Source organism: Nannobrachium achirus, assembly GCF_963921795.1.
Source record: "Nannobrachium achirus genome assembly, chromosome: 9".
Classification (NCBI taxonomy): domain Eukaryota; kingdom Metazoa; phylum Chordata; class Actinopteri; order Myctophiformes; family Myctophidae; genus Nannobrachium; species Nannobrachium achirus.
Genome location: NC_137818.1, coordinates 62674460 through 62700061, shown reverse-complemented (window position 1 = coordinate 62700061; position 25602 = coordinate 62674460). Strand labels below are relative to the sequence as shown.

The 25602-nt window shown below is 42.9% G+C and overlaps 1 protein-coding gene across 4 annotated transcripts in view; it reads left to right on the top strand.

The window, feature by feature from the left end:
* Positions 1–6183: 6183 nt before the first annotated feature.
* The window catches only part of brpf1 (bromodomain and PHD finger containing, 1), a 49261-nt gene continuing 29842 nt past the window's right edge, over positions 6184–25602 (top strand). For all 4 annotated transcript variants that reach the window (XM_080733531.1, XM_080733530.1, XM_080733532.1 and 1 more), the window contains exons 1-8: positions 6184–6387; positions 7575–8368; positions 14594–14783; positions 16992–17279; positions 17876–18078; positions 19059–19242; positions 20327–20457; positions 23979–24237. In XM_080733531.1, the coding sequence (XP_080589657.1) occupies positions 7620–8368; positions 14594–14783; positions 16992–17279; positions 17876–18078; positions 19059–19242; positions 20327–20457; positions 23979–24237 (2004 nt within the window). In that variant the 5' untranslated portion in view covers positions 6184–6387; positions 7575–7619. The remainder of the gene's footprint in view (positions 6388–7574; positions 8369–14593; positions 14784–16991; positions 17280–17875; positions 18079–19058; positions 19243–20326; positions 20458–23978; positions 24238–25602) is intronic.

Below are 25602 nucleotides of genomic sequence, written 5' to 3'. Positions count from 1 at the left end.
TGTTGAGTGACATTAAGTTAATCATCTGGGGACCCCACCCAAAATAATTTGGGGACCCACCTGGGGGTCCCGACCCACAGGTTGAGAACCACTGTAGTAGGTAGTGTCCAGAGCCATATACTGCATATCGTACATATTATGCAGGTTCTCTCTCTCCGTATGCCTCTGGTAGTGCCCAGATCAGAATGTAGCAGTGGTCTTGAGAAGTAGTTTGGCGAGGCTTTAAAGTGCAATTCAACCCCTTCTACAAAGCTTTGATCGTGGCTTTCGCCACAAGCCTTATTCCCCGACACGTGCAACAGGAGCTACCGTAGCTGCAAAGTTGAACAGATGTATGAGAAATCACCAAGCAAACACTGAATTTACTACTGCTAAATGTTCATTGCTGCCCCGATGGGCGCTGCTCTTTTTCCAGCACATACAGTGCTGTTTGTAAATATTTTTGTGCAATCATTGTTAGGCCTAGAATTATTGAATGCTTTAACTATTGAAAAATAGCAGATATACAAGCTCACAGCGCGCTGCAAGCTTGTAGATCTGCTATTTTTGAAAAGTCATGAAAATTTGGATTTTGACCTGATTCTATGAGTGTCTTTTGAATCCTCCTTAAGGTTTTTTGGAAAAACCTAGGTTTCTATGTCAGCAATCTGGCTAGCCATCGTCAAAGAAAAGGTCCTTTTCACTTAAATGGAGCTCAGTTAGTCTGTTCTTGAGAGACTACTATGTCAGTGGTTCTCAAACCTTTTCATGTGAAGGACCCCCAAAATGATATGTATTTGGCCACGGACCCCATCTCAAAATATTTAGTTCCAGGGACCACCCAGAAACAAAATTTGAGTTACAAACGTTCGCTTTGAAAATACATATATTCAAAGATTTACACACATTTTCACGACTTTTTCAAAAATAGCAGATCTACAAGCTTGCAGCCGCGCTGTGAGCTTGTATATCTATTTTTCACTGGTTAAAGCATTCAATAATTCTAGGCCTAAATAGCTTAAGTGTTATTACGTTCCATGTTTTCAAAGCTTGATTTTGATGCTGCTATTCTGGTCAGGTGATTCCACTGTACGTATTAAAATGCATCAGAGTATTCTTGGCCTGCTGTACGATGGTACACTAGAATCACCCAGAGGAATAACCTTCTGAATCCTTTACGTGCGAGATGCTCGTGAAGCTCGTGTTATTGCCTTGTTGAAATTATATTTTCTATTTTCCCAAAGTTATTTTTTGATGATAGACTTGCTTTTGTTTTATTGCATTGTGTTTCTTCTCATCAATTATCAGTATTTTAAAAAACATAGAAAATTGACATACTACTTGATGGGGGAGATTTGCACAACGTAACATGTTCTCCCTCAACCAATTCAAACCCGTATCAATTCATTTTCCGACCTTCTGTATATAGTTCCACCCCCCACAATTGAGCATGGCCAGCTGTTCATAATTCCCCAATAGATATATAAACGCAACTGTGGTTTTCACAAATCCATACACGCCACTCAAAGTTTGCAGCACCCCAATCCTGCCAAGCTGTGAATTGTACAGTTTTCTTGTAATTTATATTTGTACATTTTTTGTTTTGACTGTTTAGGGGGAGGGATGGGTTTGCTTCGATGTATATTATTCCCATCAATTCAGTATGAATTGGACTTTTATAGGATATTATGCAGAGTCTTCTGCTTCTGGTAAAAGTAGTAAGAGATTTCTGTTCTCTGTTACTTGTATCTGGTATCCTCCACTCCCTGGCTGTTGACTCGTATTGTGAGCAGGTGAGGGAATGACTACTGTTGGCATATTCATTAGAGAAACCTATGTTTTGGAGAACATTGAAATGCACAGAGTGTGCACTCACTGTGCTTGCTCTGGTCATGTCACTGTTTCTGCAGCCATTTTGGAGAGAAGTTGGGTCGCTTCTCACTTCCTTCACAGGTGTTACCAATAATACTAATGAAGGCTCTGTTCCATTCCGGTCAAACAGAGTGAGGGTGCTGATGCTGTTCATGACATGTTGGCTCACTTAACTGGAAACACTGTTTGAAAGTGTGGTCCAGTTGGGGGTTCCAAATGACCCCTTAAAGGTGTGTAACTCTGAGAGCATACAAATGGAACCAAATGGACCCGTTGTATGCTCTCAGAGTTATGGGAGTCCTTGAAATCAAATGTTTGAGAACCACTGTGCTACATGAAATGGAACAGAGCCTTCATTAGTATCATTGGTAACACCTTTGAAGGAAGTGAGAAGAGACCCAACTTCCCTCCAAAATGGCTGCTGCGCATATAGCCTATTGAATATGCTCTGATAACTGATTTGCATTGAATATACTGTGTGGGACTGCTTCTGCCTGCTGTACTTCCCACTGCATTATAATACCCCAGCCCGGTCAAACCCTGTCAGCCGCACTCTTTAATCACTAAAACTGTACATGTTAAGAGAGAAATAAACATTATTTTGTGCTTGATTGTGTGTGTTTGTTTTTCATTCATGATTTTGTTATAGGCCGTTAAACTTAGTTTTTCAGGGATGACACATTTATGTTCATGGGTAGTTTTAGGCATTCCATGCAACACGTTGGACTGTTAAAATGAATAAAAAGACCAGTTTTTCTTATAACATTGCAGCTGTACGCTGAAAGCTTGAATTATCCTCTTTCTATCAGTTTTTTGTTTAAAAACTTGACTTTCTGTCAATATTTTTTTCATGTCAGTGTACATTTTGTTTAAGTACTGTTTAGGGGGAGGGATTGGTTTGCTTTTGATGTATATTCCATCAATTCAGTATGAATTGGACTTTTATTCGATATTATTCAGTCTTCTGCTTCTGGTAAAAGTAGTAGGCTAAGACTGGGGTTTTCAAACTTTTTTTGACTCGGGGCACCCCCTGTAAATAACGTTTCCATCCACGGCACCCCTGAATTTACACTGATAAGTTTTAAAATCTTACATCATATTGGAGAAATATCCGTTTCCATCAGAACTGACTGAAAATAACGTTATACTTGACATTAAAACACTTGAAACCCAGCATGCCTATTCTGGGGGGAAGGTTCACCAAAAATAGCCAATCTACAAGCTCACAATGTGACGCGTTGAGCTTGTAGATCTGCTATTTTTGGTGAAGAGTTTGCCGTAGATGGAAAAATAACTCCTCAAGTACAGTGCAAATCAGGTCTCCACATAGTGAAGTGATATTGATGTAGTGATATTGCTGAATTCCAAATATCATCAAATTATTCTGAGGCACCCCTGAACTGCCTTCACGGCACCCCAGGGTGCCCCGTCACCCACTTTGAAAACCCCTGGGCTAAGAGATGGCATCAGCTTGTGATTGCAATCTGTTACTGACATACTGAGTACTCAAACAGGAGCACAATGTCACTTTGATTATGCATGCACCTCATAGCACAACAAAGGCCTTAAAAACAAGGCTCCAGACATCCCAAAACAACAGACTACTGCTTGGCCTTACATCTACAACTCATTTAACCACTGCTCATCTTTGCTATAGTACTGGGTTGATTGATTGGCTCAGGGTAGAGGACAGCACAATAACTTGCAATGGGCCTGGTCTACAAGATACACTACACCTCATATAGGGGCCTTTTCCAACGGGAAAGAACCGGTTCCAGAACCAGTGCCGGTTCAACTTTCTTGGAACCTTGGTTCGTTCTTGCGATTGCGATTGAACCATGATTGAACCAGAGGAACCAAGGATTTTGTGGTTCCCGTTCGGAACCAACTTTTAAGGTTCGGAACCAACTCCGGTTCTCGGTGGAAAAGCTCTCCTCTGGTTCATCCCATTGGCGGGAGAAAGAACCAGAACCGGTCCTTTCCCGGTGGAAAAAGCCCCATAGTGACTCCCATGATGTAGGCTACCTGTAGGCTGTATTAACCATTGGGCCAGTGGGGCCATTGCCAGGGGCCCTTGGCTCTCAGGGGCCCTTGGGGGAACTTAGCCGCGTGGTCATTGAAAATTTACTAAAATTAAATGTATACATTTAATTAAAAATCAAAAGTGTGGGCCCCTCTTCTGTTGTCTACAGTGTGTTCTTGTCCCACAGATGATCATCATGGCTTAAAATCCAAGCTGGGTAGTGCGCGTCGGGACGGAGGGGGGGGGTTAGGGTGGAGGGCCCTAAAAAAATATAGGCCAGGGGCCCTCACAGGGGTTAATCCGTCCATGTGTAGCCTGGTTCCAGCCCAGAGACCCCGAGTCTGAAATCAGGCTAGGCTACCGAGATGGGTCTGTCTGCAGACAGACTCTATTGAGGCTACCTGGCCTGCCTAACTACTTCAAAATTGTCAAGGACGTAAACAATCACAACACCAGAGGGAGCTCCACGTCAACAAATCCCCTTCAACCCAGATTTGGCTCAAACATTTATCTAGATAATTATTATTATTATCTTGGGGGGAGGGGGGTCCTCCCCCAAAAACTTCTTCTTAACAGATATATATTTTCATGTGTTCTGTTGAATTTGGCGTGGTTGATACTTTAATCAGGCTTGCTTTACTATAGCATGAGTACAATTTCAGCCATTAAAATGCCAAATATAGGTGTACAGAAATTGATTTGATTTGACACATTTGATGAGACACATCTTTAATAATGACCAGTCATTACTTAAGTGAATATACATCTGTATGATTTTGCATGCATTGGTCACACCCCTGAATCGGGGTGTCTGGGGGTCCTACCCAAGAAAATGTGTAACATAGTAGATGTAATGTCCTGTGTTCTGATGAATTTGGGGAGTTTGATAGCAAATCCAGGAGAAATGACAACTCAGGAGCACCACAGGAGATGGGGTCTGATGGGATTTTGGTTTAATTCCCATATTTGTCATTCTCCTGCAGGCGTTAGTTAGTTGTTCAAAACATCATGACATTTAACACTGAAAATGATATCTATACCGTGGTAAACATTTTAATCTTATCAGGGTCAAAATTCAGGAGACTCCTGCCAGATTCAGTAGTGTTGGCAACTCTGGTTATAGCTACAAAATGTAATGCCTCAACTCTTAGTGCTCGTAGGGTGGGGAGGTCCCCAGTTAAAATATGATTATATGGGGGGCCGCGGCCTGAAAAGGTTGAAAACCACTGCTCTACAAGAGCGTCATGCAGGTGGCTGCAATTCGAAACTGGCCATGGCCCCTGTAAAGATCCTCTAAAGCAGACCATGTATTGAACTGTACTTTCCTGTGCCTTTTTTTGCAAACTGCTATTCAATCAATCAATCAATCAATCAATCAATTAGATTTCAGTTCTGTTTTGTATCCTAGCTAGCTGCTTCCTGGCTGTTGGCTCGTATTGTGAGCAAGTGAGGGAATAACTAGAGCCTATAGGCCTACTGTTGGCATATTTTTGGGGGGAAATTTGAAATGCACTCACTGTACTTGCTCTGGTCACTGTTTCTGCACAGCATTGCCCCCTATTGAATATATTCTGACAAGTTGACAACTGATTTGCATTGAATATCTGTGTGGGATTGCTTCTGCCTGTCAGCCGCACTCTCATCCTAAAACTCGAAATAAATATTATTTTGTGCTTGATTGTGTGTATCTGGTTTGTTTTTCATTCATAATTTTGTTGTAGCCTATTAACTAGGTTTTTCAGGGATAACAAAATGTATGTTCGGTTATGGCAGTTTTTAGGACACGTTGGACTGTTGCTCAAATAAAAACAAAAAAGACCGGTTATTCGTGTTTTTACAACTCCACTGGACAGGTCTGCAACATTGACAGGTGTAAACGTCTAGGAATTAGGCTAAAAACTGTTAAATTAAACGTGGCTACTCCTCCGCGTATGGAGGAATCGTATAATAAAAGTGCGCATTCATTGTAAAGAATATTTACATACACAATAAAGACCATATCATTTACAGCAGTATTTTCGATATTTTTTTCCGGTCACTAGGCATAATGTGAAACGGATCCGCAGATTCGGCACATTTGGGAGGAAACGGCAAGACGCGCCCCCCGGAGAGGAAAATAAAATAAAACAGACACGTGAAGATCTAGAAGTGGACTGCTTTAAAACCATAAACGAATCACTATCAAAAACGGAATCAAATCTCATTTAATCCGAAAGGCGGAGAAGCATCCCCCGCTTTTAGGCGAATGTGTGCGAACGTTAAACGCGCCTAATATGGCGTACAGCAATGGTTGCCCCTTTTGTTCGTCTGAGTTCCTGAATTATTCCCGTCACAATGAAGCCCCCTGGATACCGTGTTCTTTTTTAAACATATTCTTTTAATGTATAAGATCCGTGCGGTCGATCCCGGGACTAATTTTGATTTATTGAAACGGATCCAGCCGACGCTCGGGGCATCTGTTGTGGGCTCCGTGGTTTTCGCAGCGCGCAGTGAAGACATCGCAACGCGGAGTAGTGAGTATATTTACATGCACACAAAATGCTCGTGTGCGAGGCTCACGTTCTGATCAGCAACGATTCAGTTACTTATTGAAAGTACTATACATCAGTGAGATCTGATGTTTGTGGAATAAATAAACGGTGGCGCAAATCTACCCCCATAGAGCTTCCCAATGTTATCTTCAAAATAACACTATACACACTGTGATGTGGACGTTTATGGTAGACTGAATTGTGGGCTCGACTCATACTTCAGAAATAACTAATGTGTTTTGTAGCCACGTTAGAGGGCTTGCTATCTAATGCTCGTTTCCTAGATCACCCTTATTTACATTGTATTTGTGTTTCATACTAACATGCTAACATTTAGCACGTGAAGTGAACCTATAATGGGACTATACACACGATATCGGACGTTCGAGTTTAGCACAACTCTTCGCAAGTATCGATCAGGACGTTAGCCATGCTAGAACGCCAGATCAATCATCTTCAATTGAGAGTGATCAGTGGAGGTGTTGTTGTTGTTTAGTTAGCTACAGCTAAGCTTGTTGGCTAACTCTACTATCGGTATATGATTCTTGTTCCTGGAAACCATTTAACCGCCATAAACATTCGCCAGGTTACTGAGTGTATTTTTGTTGTTTATTGTTACTCCAGATTTGGATTTGTTTGAATTAGTCAGAAACGGTCGCCAATTAAGTGCTCTTAAGCATTTCATTAGCATGGGATTTCTAAGGTGGTACAAGCAACAATAGCCTATTATTCAGCCTGTGTAGCTAGTCGTTCTTCAACCTTAATTGAACAATACTGCTCTAGCTATAGTCGCCATTAATTAATATACCTGCTATTGATGAGAAAATTGATGATGGTTGCCATGGGGAAAGGGCGATGAATTTGTGGTCACGTGATTCCTTCCAAAAAGACAGGTGGTTTAGTAACTGCAGGCATAATGTGGATGGACTAATAAGGCAGTCTTTCTCAAACTTTAACATTTCAAGGTCTCGCCTTAACTCTGACAGTGTACAAATGGAACCAAATGAACCCTTACAGGTTCATTTGGTTCCATTTGTACACTGTCAGAGTTACAGACTTGTATGGGTCAATTTAGACCCCCATAAAGGAACCCACAGAGTCCCTGGAATCCACTTTGAGAACCACTGGACTAGAAGAAAAGTGATTCCCTTGCAACTTTGTGGTTTCAGATGTAACCCGGGGAAGCTTCTGTCCCAGCGGTGGCCCTCGGCACAATGGGGCTGGACTTTGACGTGAAGACATTCTGTCACAACCTGCGGGCGACCAAGCCGCCGTACGAGTGCCCCGTCGAGACCTGCCGCAAGGTCTACAAGAGCTACAGCGGCATCGAATACCACCTCCACCACTACGACCATGACAACCCCACGCCCGCGCAGAGCATGCCCCAGAAGAAGAGGAAGGGCCGGCCCCCTCGCATGTCCCTGGCGGGCTCGGGGGACGCGGACGGGGGCGGAGGAGGGGGCAAGGGAGGCGGCGGCGCGGGCCAGGGGGGGAACACCCCCGGCAGCCCCAACCGCTCGGAGAACTCCCACTCGCCGGGCAGGGAGACAATGACCTACGCCCAGGCCCAGCGCATGGTCGAGCTGGAGATCCAGGGGCGCATCCACCGCATCAGCATCTTCGAGAACATCGACGTGGTGTCGGAGGAGGACAGCGACGCGGAGGACCCGCCGTCCTCCGGCGCCGGGGGAGGGGGAGGGGCGTGCAACGGCGGGGACAGCGGGGCAGGGGGCAGCGACGCCGGGGGCAACGGCGGCAAGGACCGCCCGGACACGCCCGCCGCCAACGGCGGCAAGGCCACGCCAAAGTCCGGCAAGCACAAGAGCAAGGAGAAGAAGAAGGAGGGCTCGTCGCACCACCACAGCGCGCCGTCCGGACCGGCCGTCAAGCTGCCCGAGGCCGTGTTCCGGGAACTGGACCAGGAGAGACCCGACGCACCTGACCGTCCCTCGTCTTATTACAGGTCAGCATTGGCATTCATAGCTTCTTTTACTGGCCAGTAGTACTGTTAACATCCACAGCAGTTATGTGTTGGGTCGTTAAGAAGCTGCTGTAACCTTACAAGTGATGCTGTGCTGACTGACACCAGTGTTGTTTTTGACAGCAAATTTTGATTTAGTTTTAGTCATAGTCTTTTGAATAAAATTACATTTAGTTTTAGTCATAATTTAGTCACCTGAAAAGTTTTAGTTTTAGTCTAATTTTTGTCAGCTAAATATAAGATTTTAGGCGACTAAATCTACAGGTGATTTAGTCAACTGAAATGTATTTTGGCAGGCCTTGATGGCATCGTAATGACTGATTTTACACTTGGTTGTGTACTGAAAATAGACGATCTACAAGCTCACAACGCGTCGCAACGCGACGCAACACCTGAGAGCAACCAAACATAAAATGACTCTCTTCTCCACTAGTCCCTCCCTAACGTTTAGTCTATTTTGTTGACAAAATTGTCAATATTTTAGTCTTCACAGCTTAGATTTTATTTAATTTTTGTCGACAAACATTTCGTCATAGTTTTAGTCGACAAAATCAACACTGAGGTCAGCATTGGCAGTCATAGCTTCTTTTACTGGCCAGTAGTACTGTCAACATCCACAGCAGTTATGTGTTGGGTCGTTAAGAAGCTGCTGTAAACTTACAAGTGATGCTGTGCTGACACACACATGCTGCAATTAGCCCCATATAGTGTGTGCCAACGGTGACGCAATTGTAGTCCTAGAGCGGCCATATTTTGGGTCAAACACAGGTGTTTCAATTGTTTGATTGGCATAGAACTAATACTACTACTCCAATCAGAACACCTGTGTAAGGTCTGTGTTTGACCCAAAATATGGCCGCGCTAGGACTACAATTGGCACACCCTGTAGAACCTCACCCTCCGCTGCATACTGTTGTGCTCCGAGATGAGGTCCTACTGGGGTATATCCCAGGGCTGGGGTAGAATGCCTCTAGCCTGACTGCAAGCGTCAGACTCTATCACACACTTTGTCACTACCAACAGGGGGTGGTGTTGTGCAGTCTGGTTTATTAACCAGGCTAGAATGCCTCTACGCTGAGGTAGAAAACACTTTTCCCGAAATTGTATCCAATAAGTAAAGGTAGTTCCACGCTCCCAGACTATGGTTTTCCATCCCACGGCACTTAAACATGCACTACGGTGTTGGGAAACGGTTTAAATTCAGAAAAGCCCCCGGTGGCAACTGCCGCCAGGGGAGTTCCGGTTGAAAATGACAAAACTAGCGATTTAAGCACTTGTTTCATGCCATAGTGCATGTTTTATGTACCGTGGGATACCCCGGAAGGACCTCATCTCGGAGCACAACAGTATGCAGCGGAGGGTGAGGTTCTATATGGGGCTAATGCTGCAATGTGACATACAGGATCTCACTGTAAGGGAGACAATGAAAAATTTCCAAAATGTCCAAACTTGCACTAACACCAGACTACATGTTGACTATGGATAGCTATTGGCTACACACAAACATGATTCATTCGTTTATTCATTCAGTTGGCCACTCTACAAGTCTACAAACCACTTGACCATGATCAATAAATGTAAACACTGACACACGGACAGTAAATGCTACCACCAGGAGAATCTTTTATAACTTTTAAGAGGTAGTTTTGGTTATAGTGTGTATACTTAAATTGAGCGAGGATCACAGGCTATTACAGAGCAAACTGTATTACTGAGTTTATTCAGGTACCACTTAGTGCTAAATAATAGATACGAGATTCAAGGCATGGAGTCTGTCGTTGGGTTAATTGCCCAGCTCTTTATGGCGTCTGTATGTCAAAGTGCTTTGATGCGGGGCGGTACAGTTAATTGAAAGTAATCAAACAATGTGATTTTATGTTTCGCAATTATGTAACCATCGAAAATTGGCAACTAATTCTGTACCTGAGATGAATAAAAGTCTAAGTATTTTTTTTTTTTTAATATAGATATTTTTTGATTTACCAGAATGTAAACCACAAACTAGCTGAAGTTGCACTCAGAATAGGGATGCTAGCTAGGTAGGTTTCAAGGGTTAATGTAAAAAATCACACCCGTGTGAACTGAGCGGTGGTTCTCCCCCCCCCCCCCCCCCTTCCCCCCTGTGTGTGTGTGTGTGTGTGTGTGTGTGTGTGTGTGCGTGTGTGTGTGTGTGCCTGGTCTGGCCTGGCCTGGCCTGAACAACAGCGCCCCTCCCTTAACATGTGTGGTCAGAAAAGGTTACTGCAGGCTACAGACAGACAGACAGACACGCACGCAGACAGATAGACAGACAGACCCACACACACGGCCACGTATAGGAGCGTTGTGACCACCGCTCAAAAACATGATCATAACAGATTTGGCGGCCCCCCTGTAGTAACTCTGAAGACCCCCTAGGGGTCTATAGACTAGGATGTAAACAAAGTGTCAGCCCTACAATGAAAAAGTTGACTATAGCTCCTTTAAGCAAAACTAATCAGGATGATCATTTTAGCCATAATCATGCAGCCAGCCATGCATCCATCCATCCATTCATCCATCCATCCATCCGCTTATCCGGAATCAGGTTGCGGGGGTAACAGTTACAGTTGGGATTTCCAGAGTTCCCTATCCTGAGCAACTATCTCCTCTCCTTCTGAGGCGTTCCCAGGCCAGTGTGGAGATATAATCCTTCCATCTGGTCTTTGGTCTGCCACGGGGTCTCCTCCCAGTGGGACATGCATCGAGGACCTATGACATTCTGCATACTGTTTGGTTCCAGTGTCTCTTCCTTCTCTGTTCATCTGAAAAGCATTGTCAGCTGTCGTACTCATCCATGTTGCCTTTTACCCTCACGATAACTATTTCTGAGTGGTGCAAACCGCTCTTACAATTCACTCTATCTGTATTAGTACAGATGTGTTGGCAACTTGGCACGGATCTCCATGTATGGAAATCCGTTCTCATACACATAAAGTAAGACATCACAGACAGACCGGCTGAGACCAAGGAGTGTCGTGTTTGCACCGCTCACTTTGCAGAGGTGTGATTTTTAACGGAACGGGTACACATTATTGTGTATCATTATTTTATGCTTTAACTATTGAAAAATCGTGAATTACAGGAAGCTGTGCTCGCAATGCGTAGGGGCAAGTCGCCTGGTTTGGATGGGATACCCCCTGAACTTTATGCCATCTTTTGGGAAGATCTAGGTCAGCTGATGCTAGACATGTTTCGATATGCAATTGAAAGTGGCTCTTTCTCCAGGGATGTGAATGTAGCTATTATATCATTATTGTTGAAGAAGAACAAGGATCCCACAGATTGCGCAAGTTATAGACCGCTTTCACTTTTGAATTCTGATCTAAAAGTTTTTGCTAAGGTGCTTGCGCGTCGCTTGCAGGGTTTTATGACCACCTTAGTACACTGTGATCAGACAGGTTTCATAGGAACTAGACTAGCCTCTGATAATGCTAGACGACTATTGCATATCATCGATAGGGCTAAGGAGCTGAGGACCCCCGCCGCAGTGTTGTCGCTCGATGCGATGAAAGCATTTGATCGTCTGGAATGGTCTTACCTGTGGGCTGTACTAGATAAAATGGGATTTGGTGCTTCATTCATACATTTTGTTAAAGTACTTTATTCTAATCCGTCAGCGATGGTCCTAACCGGTAAGATCTGTTCGCCGCTATTCACGATTGGCAGATCTTCAAGGCAGGGTTGTCCCCTTAGTCCTCTCCTTTTCGCACTTTCACTCGAACCCTTGGCTCAGACAGTGCGTCAGTCTGCAGATATTACTCCTGTTTCGATTAACAACACACAGCATCGCATTTCCCTATATGCTGATGATATTCTACTGTTCCTTGAGAAAGCACCACAGTCAATTACTCACGTCCTTCAAATTTTTGATCAGTTCAGTTCCATTTCCGGCTACAAAATTAATTGGACGAAGTCAGCCCTTCTACCTCTAAATGATCAGATGAGATCTGCTATCCTGCCGCCCATAATCCCAGTAGTAAGCCAATTCAAATATCTTGGCATAGATATTTTCCCCTCTCTTCAGGCTATTGTTAAGAACAACTATGGTGACACTCTAAATAAGATTTGTCTTGATTTAGATAGATGGTCATCTTTGCCCAACTCTCTCCAAGCTCGAGTTTCAATCATAAAGATGAATGTTCTTCCTAGGGTTAACTTTGTAAGCTCTATGCTCCCTTTGCCACCACCACCGCAATACTGGAATAAGCTTCACTCTTCGATATCTAAGTTTGTGTGGAAAGGGAAACGCCCTCGTCTTAAACTTTCTCTATTACAACGTGCTAGAGATGATGGCGGCCTTTCATTGCCCAACTTTAAATTTTATTATTGGGCCTTCACGCTCCGCCCCCTTTTAAATTGGTTTAACCCAGCAAATAAGGTTTCTTGGAGAGAGCTTGAGGAGAGTTTAGTGCAGCCTGTTGAATTGAGAGATCTTATCTATTCAAACATAACTACACATCAATGCAAAGTTCGCTTTGGACCTATCATTTCTCATTTAGTGGCAGTATGGAGGGCAGCTGAAAAGATGTGTAAGATTGATTGTAAATGGAACTTATTTTCCCCAGTGTTCAATAATCAAAGACTTTTAATCGAGGATCGCCCCATTCGCTTTCCAAGGTGGAGGGCTAAGGGGATTCGTACATTAGGGGACTTATTTGATAGAAATGGTTTACGACCTTTTCGAGATTTGTGTGACATCTTCAATCTGCCTGGAAATACCCTTTTTTTCTACTTCCAACTGAGAACGTCCATGAGGACCTATGGGGTCCCATGGCAAGCTCCCCTTAGATTGCACCCCTTCCATGAGTTTATCTGTGATGGTAACAGAACAAGAGGTTTGGTTTCCACCCTCTATGGTTTTTTATTAGACTGTAGTTATGGGCCCCTATCTGTTGATACTGTTTGGAGGAATGATGTACCAAATTTGGACCCTGACTTTTGTTGGGACACAGTATGGTCTAACATTAGGCTATCTTCTAGAAATCCAGACCATCAACAAATTCATTTAAATTTTGTTCATCGGACTTATTTAACTCCCCGCAGACTATGTGCTATGAGGATTTTGAATAATCCCAACTGCACTCTCTGCGCCTCAAATAGTATTGGTACCTTCCTTCACATGGTTTGGGAATGCCCAAATGTGTCGTCATTCTGGAATATGGTTGCCTCAAAACTTTCAACTATTTTTAGTATCAATATCATATCTTCTCCTTCTTTATTTTTATTAAATGACGTCTCACAGTTGCAACTAAACAATATACGCAAGCGCATCTTCTTTGCTGGTTTAACGGCGGTGAAGAAGATGGTAGCTACGCGGTGGAAACCTCCTCATACGTTAACGTTTCGCCAGTGGGCCTTAACCTTTCTAGATATAGTATATTTAGAGCAGTCGATAGCAAGGTTACACGGAGCAAAAGAAGAAAACATTAACATATGGTCGGACATTGCAGATAAGCTTAAGGCTATGATTCAAGAAATCACTATATAGTGGTAACAGCCTAGCACAGGCATGCACTATTGTACATTCCGTGTTGGTCCGGGGAAAGGGGGTGGGTGGGTTTTCTTTTCCTTTTCTTGTTTTGCTATTGTTTGTGTTGTTTGTCTGTTAATTGCATTTTTCTTTTGATTATGGAAAATAAAAATATTTGATAACAAAAAAACTATTGAAAAATCGTGAAAATTTGAATTTTGACCCGATTCTATTAGTGTCTTTTGAATCCTTCTAAGGTTTTTTTAAAAACCTATGTTTCTATATCGGCAATCTGGCCAGCCATCGTCAAAGAAAAGGTCCTTTTCACTTAACTGGAGCTCAGTTAGTCTGTTCTTGAGAGACTACTATGTCAGTGGTTCTCAAACCTTTTCATGTGAAGGACCCCCAAAATGATATGTATTTGGCCACGGACCTGCATCTCAAAATATCTAGTTCCAGGGACCCCCCCAGAAGCAAAATTTGAGTTATAAACGTTTGCTTTAAAAATACATTATATTCAAAGATTTGCACACATTTTCACAACTCTTTCAAAAATAGCAGTTCTACAAGCTCGCAGCGCGGCACTCGGTGTCGCGCTGTGAGCTTGTAGATCTGCTATTTTTCAATAGCTAAAGCATTCAATAATTCTAGGCCTAAATGGGTTTTAATCACCACTTTTTTCTCTCTCCACCCTTCGTCACTGCACGGTACCTCAGGTACATCGACAAGTCGGTGGAGGAGCTGGATGAGGAGGTGGAGTACGACATCGACGAGGAGGACTACATCTGGCTGGACATCATGAACGACAAGCGGCGCAGCGACGGCGTCACGCCCATCCCCCAGGAGGTGTTCGAATACCTCATGGACCGGCTGGAAAAAGAGTCTTACTTTGAGAGCCACAATAAGGTGCCTGCTATATACACTAGGGCATTCATCAAATATTCCAATATTCGAACGTTCAAATATCAAAGTCACTATTCGACGTTGTTCACCAAAGTCGAATATTCGCTTATTTAAATGTTTTATTGTTTTGTCTTTAAAAATATATATATATTTCTTCATGGTTTATAAAGCTTGGCTTGATAGGAAGTCATAAGAACCCTGACAAGCACTTGGAATTGTATTGTATTACATTTAATGTGACTCGGTTTCACATAGGGATGGCCAACGGCTAACCGTTACCGTTAAACCGATAAGAAATTGGTTACCGGTAAGCACTAACGGTTAATTTTGACCGATAAAAAAGAAAAGAAAAAGGAAATCAACCCATATGTCACACCAAAAGCCCTGTACACCAATATCTACGCAACATCAAGTCATCAACCATGCAACTATACGCGCTGTGGTCACACATTTCTGGACACCAATGCCTGTGTAACATCCATGCATTCACGCAACTGCGAGTCTGCGACACTGCTTGATTTGGAGTCGTACACGCTGACTTGTTCATCAGGAAACAAATGCTCCGTCGTCGATTGGATTTTACAAAACAGACCCCCGTCACATTGAATCCCGTTTAAGAAGAGCTTAAAACACAACTTTCTAATGTTACATGTTGATGACGTGAGGAACGCTAAAATCGTCTTGGTTACAGAGTAGCTAGGATATGCGAAAATAACAAAGCTCAGAGTCGCAAATTCAATGATCGCTGCATCAGCACACACAAAACACGGGCGAGAGAGAAGAAAATTAATGAAATGGACATCACGTTTAGCCGATCCAACCATTCCAAAAGTCATACGATTGAAAGTTATTGCTCTACATGCGAGCATCTCGTTGCTGCTGTGTTGTTAGGCGACCGACCGGGAGTACACAGAATTTTAGAGAGGCATGGGCTGAAGGGCCTTTTGGTGGACAATTCTGTTGATAAAAGTTAAGTGCTCCAGCCCCCTTTGCTGTATGTGCGCACGTGCCTGGCGAGAGCGCATCACATTACAGACTGATCATTTCAATACCACCGTTTATACCACACATTTCTTTTAGAAAACATTTGCATTCTTGTTTCTCCTAGTTTTATTGTTTTTAATGTGTAAATATGGCACTTTATTATGGGGAAAAACATGTGTATTTCCCTTTTTTAAAATCGCTAAAATAGCGCATTTTTGAACACATTTCCTTAACGGTTAATTAACTGATAAGGCCTTTCGGTTATCGGTTAAGAAAAAATCTCCATTTGGCCATCCCTAGTTCCGCAGATAAATATTGAAAATAGCAGATCTAATTGTGAGCATGTAGATCGGCTATTTTCACAATGTTCGCCTCTTCCTTACTTAATATTTGACAGTTTGGCCAGTCCTGTCGAATATTCGACTATTCGAATACTTTGAGGTTGAATAATTAGAATACTAAAAATCACTATTATTCGTGAATGCCCTAATATACACCCACACTGAACTTGGATGACCGCTGAGTAGAAATGTCCTCTTCCAACATTATCGATCATGGCCAAAACGCAAAACCTACTATCTGAAAAATTCACTTTGTTGGGAAAATGAAAAAATAAAATGTGTGTAAATACGCAAAACCTCCTATCTACTATTTCTTCTATTTCTAGGTAAAAACCTCCTATCTGCAGTCGAGTTTTGATTGATTGATTGAAACTTTATTAGAAGTTTGCATAGAAAAAAGTACAGTTTCATGACGGTACAGTTCACTGGTACAAGGTCAACTAAAAGGAGATCCTATAAAAGACTATGCTTATTTCCATAGGAAACCATTTAAGTATCTCATATAACATTGAATGACAGACGGATAGAACACAGTGCTATGCAGTAGATATAGTAAAAAAAAAGTAAATAAAAATGTAATAAACAGCGCAAAAAATACATACAGTAGGTAAATACAAAGTTTGTTATTGCCAGTTGCGAACGGCTGCCGCCTGTAAGTGGTTTTTCAGGGCGATTTTAAAGGATGCTAGGGAACCACACTCCTTTAAGGCCTTCGGTAGGGCGTTCCACATTTTGGTTGTATAGCAGAAGAACGAGGTTGACCCTTTGTTTGAGTTGACTTTGGGTGGAACGCGATCTGTTGAGTGACAGTTGATCGTCAACTTAAATGTGTAATGGCGACAGCCCCCGCTCACCCGTTTCCCTCTCCCGCCCTCTCTCTGCCCAGGCGGACCCCAGCACGCTGATCGACGAGGACGCCGTCTGCTGCATCTGCAACGACGGCGAGTGCCAGAACAGCAACGTGATCCTGTTCTGCGACATGTGCAACCTGGCCGTGCACCAGGAGTGCTACGGCGTGCCCTACATCCCCGAGGGCCAGTGGCTCTGCCGCCGCTGCCTGCAGTCTCCCAGCAGAGCCGTGGACTGTGCCCTCTGCCCCAACAAGGGAGGCGCCTTCAAGCAGACGGATGACGCCCGCTGGGCGCACGTGGTGTGTGCCCTGTGGATCCCCGAAGTGAGTGTGTTACTAGCAACTCAGTGCATAGAACAGGGTTCCCACGGTCATGAAATTCCTGGAAATATTTTGAAATTAGAAGAAAAAAATAATCCAGTACTGGAAACGTTTTGGAATTGATCATGGGTCCTGGAAGGTCCTTGAAAAATAGCTATGCATTGTCTTTTGGTTATTGATCTTGTTAATACCTAATAATTCCTCAACTCTTAGTGCTCGTCAGGGTAGGGGGTCCCCAGTTCAAATATGATTATTTTGTGGGTCACTGCCAGAAAAGGTTGAGAACCACTGGCATACACTACCTGTCTTTGTGGCCCATAGGGTTAGGGTAGGAGGGCAGGAGCTTATCTCCTGTTTCTGTAGTGTGAGGCAGCTTGATGTACAAGTACACCTGCTGGTCATGACGCTAGCATGTCTCGCTAAGCTTTTCTGGGTCAAACACTTGAGATTTAATTCTTATTTTTTTACACATTTCAGTAAGAACTTGGTCTAGGACTCTCAAAGATCGGAATCGTCTAAAATTCAGATATCGGTCAGGCTAAGTTAATGGCTTAACTTATTTGTACTGGACTGGATGTGTTTCTTCTCCCGACGCCCAGGTCTGTTTCGCCAACACCGTCTTCCTGGAGCCCATCGACAGCATCGAACACATCCCGCCCGCGCGCTGGAAGCTCACCTGCTACATCTGCAAGCAGCGGGGCTCGGGCGCCTGCATCCAGTGTCACAAGGCCAACTGCTACACCGCCTTCCACGTCACGTGTGCCCAGCAAGCGGGCCTCTACATGAAGATGGAGCCCGTCAGGTACGGCTCCCTCCATACCTCCAAAACCTGATCAACCCCTACTAGGGGTGGGCGATATGTTGATAATTATCGTTGAGACGATACAATGTCTCCACGATATGCCTTTTCAGAGGTATCATGAATATCGTGATACAATTAAGAGATCCTGTTTAATCGTTAATACAGAGATTCATTGCAGAATTCAATTTAAACCTGTATTTTGGTCTAAATCATCAGTTCTCAAACTTTAAAATGTCAAGGTCTCCACTTAACTCTGACAGCATACAAATGAAACCAAATGGACCCGTAAGGGTCCATTTGGTTTCATTTGTATGCTGTCAGAGTTACATACTTGTAAAGTTCAATTTAGTTTTTGTCAAGTAACTTGAAAAATAACCATCAAAACCAACGTGAAAAAGAATCGTGATAAAATCGTGTATCGTGATACAGCTTGGGGAAAATATTGTGATATTGTATTTTTCCATATCGCCCACCCCTAACCCCTACAACCCCACCCGTTCACTCAGATCAGCCAACACAGGGATGCTGACAGAACCCTCGCTAAAAAACCCCAGGGCAAAAATTCCACTCGTCCTAGACAATTCTCCCTCCTGGCCCCCAAACTGTGGAATAAACTCCCTGTCGCACTTAGAACTACAGACTCACTCCCTGGCTTCCGCCGTGGTCTGAAGACTCACCTCTTCAGACTCCACCTAAACCCATAGCACTACTGTAACACTCCCCCTTCCCTCAATGACCATACATGAAGCTAGATAGCATTTTTAGGTTTTAGAAACGTTCTTTTACTGATTAGGTGCGTGGTCTACCTACGTATGTCATTGTTTTTCTAGATTGATATTCCTATGCATTGTTATATTGTTGTTGATGTACTGACATATTATCTTGCTTATTGTATTGATGTATTACCTGCTTATCATAAGTCGTTTTGGATTATAAGTGTCTGCTAACCACCTAAATTGTAAATTGTTGTAAATTGTCAGGGAGACGGGAGCCAACGGCACCTCGTTCAGCGTCCGCAAGACGGCCTACTGCGACATCCACACGCCGCCGGGCTCAGCGCGGCCCCTGGCGGGGGTGGGAGGGGGAAGCATGGGCTCCTCCCACAGCGACGGCGAGCTGGAGGAGGACGACGAGCCCAGCATCGGCCACGACGATGACTCCAAGGTAGGGATGGGACGATAAGCGATATTGGTCCTTGGTTCGAACTCCCTTTGGTCCGACCACCTAAGCCTAACCTTAACCCATTTAGAACGGGTACACATTATAGTGTATTATTATTTTATGCTTTAACTATTGAAAAACAGCAGATATACAAGCCCTGCGAGCTTGTAGATCTGCTATTTTTGAAAAATCGTGAAAATTAGAATTTTCTATAAGTGTCTTTTGAATCCTTCTAAGATTTTTTTTTGAAAAAACCTATGTTTCTACGTCAGCAATCTGGCTAGCCATCGTCAAAGAAAAGGTCCTTTTCACTTAACTGGAGCTCAGTTAGTCTGTTCTTGAGAGACTACTATGTCAGTGGTTCGCAAACCTTTTCACGTGAAGGACCCCCAAAATTATATGTATTTGGCCACAGACCCCCATCTCAAAATATTTAGTTCCAGGGACCCCCCAGAAGCAAAATTTGAGTTACAAATGTTTGCTTTGAAAATACATATATTCAAAGATTTGCACACATTTTCACGACTTTTTCAAAAATAGCAGATCTACAAGCTCACAGCGCGGCACCGTATATCTGCTATTTTTCACTGGTTAAAGCATTCAATAATTCTAGGGCCTAAATGGGTTAACCCTAACCTCAGTAAAACTATGCCTAAACCTAACCCTAACCTCTGGTGAGTAGCTAACCTGCCGACGGTGTTCTGACCAACGGGAGTTCGAACCATGGGGCAGTCCCCGCGACATTATCGTTTATCTTGATAAAAAACACTCACGATAATTTATCGTGAAATCGTCCTGCGTCATGCACTGGGATCAATTCACCTAGTTGCATATCCGTTACCATTTAAACCCTCTATTGGTAAAACGTACTTATAATATATGTACTTGATACAGTCTTTTTTTCACTCTCTACCAAATCTCTTTGCCAAAAAATAGCCGATCCACTGTAGATCTGCTATTCTTTGGCAAAATGTTCTGCCCTAGGATAGTGGATGTTGAGGATATTTTTGATTATCGCGATAATATCGTAAATCGCGGGTTCCTTTGGTCACAATAATCGCGATCTCATATCGTCCCGTCCATAAAGGGCTGGAGCTCGGAGCGGGCCAAGAGAGCAAAGGCCAAATCCAGGCTGAAAATGAAGCGAGCCCGGAAGATCCTGGCTGAAAAGAGGGCTGCTGCTCCGGTGGTGTCCGTGCCCTGCATACCCCCCCACAGGTACTCATGCACTGTGTGTCCTTTATGCAAAGAACCGTTTTTTTTTTTTGATTGATTGATTATTTTATTAGACAAAAATGGAGAACAGTACAAGTATAGGCAGGGTTCCCACGGTCATGAAATTCCTGGAAATATTTTGAAATTAGATTTTTTTTTTTTTTTTTTCAGTACTGGAAAAGTTTTGAAATTGATCAAGGGTCCTGGAAGGTCCTGGAAAAAATTAATACCTCTGAAATGACAAATTAAACATTGGCCAAATTGTCAAATATTAGAGGGAGAAAGTGTGACAATAGCAGATCTACATTGCGAGGCGTGTAGATCAGCTATTTTCACAATAGAACCGTGTTATACAAAATTCCTCAACTCTTAGTGTGCCGGGGTTCCCAGTTCAAATATGATTATTTCGGGGGTAACGGCCTGAAAAGGTTGAGAACCACTGGCATAAACTACCTGTCTTTGGGCATTGTGCATAGGACTCGTTATTGAGCTGAATTATTGTTATATTGTCTTGGAAATTGGGTTAAATATTCTGGAAAAGTTTTGGAAATTAATCGGTAAAAATGTGTGGGAACCCTGTATAGGCAATACAATTGAAATGTAGTACAGTACAAGTACAGTTAAACACCCTGCCTAAAAGGAACATCCCAAATAAGACCTTTTACGGTCTTTTTTACGTTGGAAACCCTCTGTATTTAATTCATGGACATAATAAATAGGAAGCAAAGAAAACATTCAATAATATTGCAGTTATAAAAACACTATAGGATAGGGGAAACAAGGGGGTGGGGCTAAGGTTGGGGCTGTTTTCACTATTTTAGTACATTTTATAGATGATAAATACAAGGTTTCCACCCGACAATGACGATATGCTGTAAATATAAGATGCTGGGAGTGAAAATTCGACTGTGAGTGACAGGATTCAGCCCATGTAAAATGTACCTGGATGGCGCGTTTTACGCAGGCCTGCTGTTGTTCTGGAGACTTCAAAGCAAGCCCAAGTTTTAAAGCCAGATATACGAAGAGTGTGTGTGTGTGTGTGTGTGTGTGTGTGTGTGTGTGTGTGTGTGTGTGTGTGTGTGTGTGTGTGTGTGTGTGTGTGTGTGTGTGTGTGTGTGTGTGTGTGTGTGTGTGTGTGTGTGTGTGTGTGTGTGTGTGCGTGCGTGCGTGCGTGTGCGTGTGTGTTAACCCATATAGGCCTAGTATTATTGAATGCTTTAACTGTTGAAAAATAGCAGATCTACAAGCTCACAGCCGCGCTGCGAGCTTGTAGATCTGCTATTTTAAAAAAATTGTGAAAATGTGTGCAAATCTTATATATTTTTCAAAGCAAACTTTTGTAACTCAAATCTCTGCTTCTGGGGGGGGGGGGGTCCCTGGAACAACATATTTTGAGATGGGGGGGGGGGGGGTTAATGTTGGGGGTCCTTAACATGAAAAAGTTTGAGAACCACTGATTTAGAGGAAGGAAGTTTAGAAGTCGGGTCAAAGATTTGCAGACATTTTCACGATTTTTCAAAAATAGCAGATCTACAAGCTCGCAGCGCGGCACTCGGTGCCGCGCTGTGAGCTTGTATATCTGCTATTTTTCAATAGTTAAAGCATAAAACAATGGTTAAAGTGGTTCAAATTGAACGTGACTCGGGCGCGTTCCCAGTATTTGAGGGATACATATAGTTTGTTTTATTTAGAGAGTGCAGAGAGACGGGAAGCAGAGCTTAGATATTAGAGGGTCTGGTGGGAATCAACTGGAGACGTCAACACACTCACCATTGACCACAACATTCACTTTAACCCCTGGCATGGTGGCCTGTCAACGTCCCCCAGGGCAGTGGACAGCTGTAGTTCTGTCCTTTGTCAAGGAATTCTGGATCAATCAGACTCTCCACACTTTGTACTTCTAAAATGATATGAGCTGAGCTCACAGGAGAAGTACGTTAAACCCATTTAGTCCTCGAATTATTGAATGCTTTAACCAGTGAAAAATAGCAGATATACAAGCTCACAGCCGCGCTGCGAGCTTGTAGATCTGCTATTTTTGAAAAAGTCTTGAAAATGTGTGCAAATCTTTGAATATATGTATTTTCAAATTGAACGTTTGTAACTCAAACTTTGCTTCTGGGTGGTCCCTGGAACGAAATATTTTGAAACAGGGGTCCGTGGCCAAATAAATATAATTTTGGGAGTCCTTCACATGAAAAAGTTTGAGAACCTGCTCTGACATAGTGGTCTCTCAAGAACAGACTAACTGAGCTCCAGTTAAGTGAAAAGGACTTTTTCTTTGACGATGGCTGGCCAGATTGCTGACATAGAAACATAGGTTTTTTCCAAAAATCTTAGAAGGATTCAAAAGACACTTATAGAATCAGGTCAAAATTCAAATTTTCACGATTTTTCAAAAATAGCAGATCTACAAGCTCGCAGCGCGGCACTCGGTGCCGCGCTGTGAGCTTGTATATCTGCTATTTTTCAATAGATAAAATAAAATAATGATACACAATAATGTGTACCCGTTCTAAATGGATTAAACACAAATCTCAGTGGTCAAGTAGTTCTCTGGCGAAAGCAAGGGTCGGAGCATAGTTATAAAACAGCTTGTGTCATTAGAGCGAAGCTGTACTCCAAACAATAAATACCCGGCCTGCGTGCTGTGGCGTCATGATTCTATAATATTCAGATTGTGAAGAACATATCATAAGGCCGAGGGTGAAAGACAAACTTGCGGTTGTGCTCGAGATTATTCAACCCCGTCTGAAAATTGTGTTCATTAGTGTAGCCACTGTTCCTTTGACTTAGAATTTGTGAACTATGCTCAAAACTGTACTTTTTGGAACATTCAGTGTCTTTGCAATTGTTTTATATCTTTTTTTTCCCCTTTTTTGTACAAAGCAATAATCTCTTCTCTGAACTTTTCTGACCATTCCTTAGATTTAGCCATGTTTCTAACTGCTCTAATCACAGTCAACAAGTCAACAAACTTCTAGTCAGTCCAGATTGCACATGCGATGCAACTACTTAAGCCCTTGATTAGTCGATTGCAGAATGATTACAGATGTTTTCAGGTGTAATTAAGAGTGAATAATTATAAGTGAAAGTGGCATTTAGCATTGTATTTGAAAAAATAATAATACATATAGTCAAAGATTTGCACACATTTTCACAACTTTATCAAAAATAGCAGATCTACAAGCTCGCCGCGCTGTGAGCCTGTATATCTGCTATTTTTCACTGGTTAAAGCATTCAATAATTCTAGGCCTAAATGGGTATTAAACCAACGGTGTGTGAAGAAACGCTGATATGAAAATGACCCATTGTCTCCCCTAAAGCCCCTAGCAGGGACCTAGAAGAGTCTATACATTTATGGAAGGATGATGGTTATTGCTTAAACATGTAACTTTATCATTTTGTTTGGACATAATATGCCATATAGTTGCCTTTAAAAAAAGTTACACAGTGCTGCTTAAACCAACGGTGTGTGAAGAAATACTGATTATGAAAATGACCATCTTCTGTCCACCTCCAGGCTGAGCAAAATCACCAGCAACCTGACGGTACCCAGGAAGAGTCAGTTCATGCAGCGACTGCACAGTTACTGGACCCTCAAGAGGCAGAGCCGCAACGGCGTCCCGCTGTTGCGGCGGCTTCAGACTCACCTGCAGTCGCAGCGCAACATCGACCAAATCCCGCCCCAGCAGCAGCAACCCGCCATCGCACAGCCGCCATCGGTTACCATGTCTCCCACCCCCTCCACGATGAACTGGTCGACAGAAGGAGCACGTTCAGTGAGAGACTTATTTTGCCAAATTACACCACTGAGGGGCACGGGTTAGGTCCTCCCTGCCTGCGTCCATTGAGCTTTACAATGCTTAGGGGGGGCATTTAATGGAGGGGATTGATGTAGGCCTGAGGCGCATATATGCTGCTAGAGTTATGTTTGCGTATCATTATTTTATGCTTTAACTATTGAAAAATAGCAGATATACAAGCTCGAGCTTGTAGATCTGCTATTTTTGAAAAATCGTGAAAATTTGAATTTGGACCCGATTCTATTCACCATATTCCTGGCCATTCTATGGAGGCTGCCATTTTCCTTTTACAGAGGGCGCTGGAGCATTTTTCTTTGTGTGCTGCTTCATAAACATCTTTTCACTTCCTCCCAAGTAAGGAAGTGACATGGAATTGTCTGTTGCCAGATTTTGCCAAAGAAATAAGCCCAACAGAAGCAACTACAGTAGGCTATACTACTTTACATTCACATTTGAAAATAGCAGATCAGCAAGCTCACAATGTGTCACATTGCGACACATTGTGAGCTTGTATATTTGCTATTTAAAAAATATTGAGGGAAAACATTTTTTTGAATATTTTTGAAACATTTTAACAACATAAATCTGTGTGGAGGTCCCTGGCACCACATATTTTCAGATGGGGGGTGTGGACACATATGTAATCTGGGGTCCTTGATATGAAAAGATTTGGGAACCACTGGTTTAAAAAATATTAGAAACTAAGCCCAATAAGCAAATATTTTTTTAGAGACACAAATTGCTTATTATAAGCAGACATGGGAACCCAGGTACATTCAGAGCCCAGAGCCTAGAAGGCCAACTACTGACACTTTGATGCAAGGACAACAGGAAACCAAATGATGTTTTTCAGGCCAGCTTTTTCTGCCTCCGCCTCTTTCAGGATATGAACAGGAAGCCGGGGGCGGGGCCAGGAATAACGTGAATAAGTGTCTTTTGAATCCTTCTAAGGTTTTTTGAAAAACCCTATGTTTCTATGTCAGCAATCTGGCTAGCCATCGCCAAAGAAAAGGTCCTTTTCACTTAACTGGAGCTCAGTTAGTCTGTTCTTGAGAGACTGCTATGTCAGTGGTTCTCAAACCTTTTCATGTGAAGGACCCCCAAAATTATATTTATTTGGCCGCGGACACCCATCTCAAAATATCTAGTTCCAGGGACCACCCAGAAGCAAAATTTGAGTTACAAACGTTCGCTTTAAAAATACACATATATTCAAAGATTTGCACACATTTTCACGTCTTTTTCAAAAATAGCAGATCTACAAGCTCGCAGCGCGGCACCGAGCTTGTATATCTACCATTTTTCACTGGTTAAAGCATTTAATAATTCTAGGCCTAAATG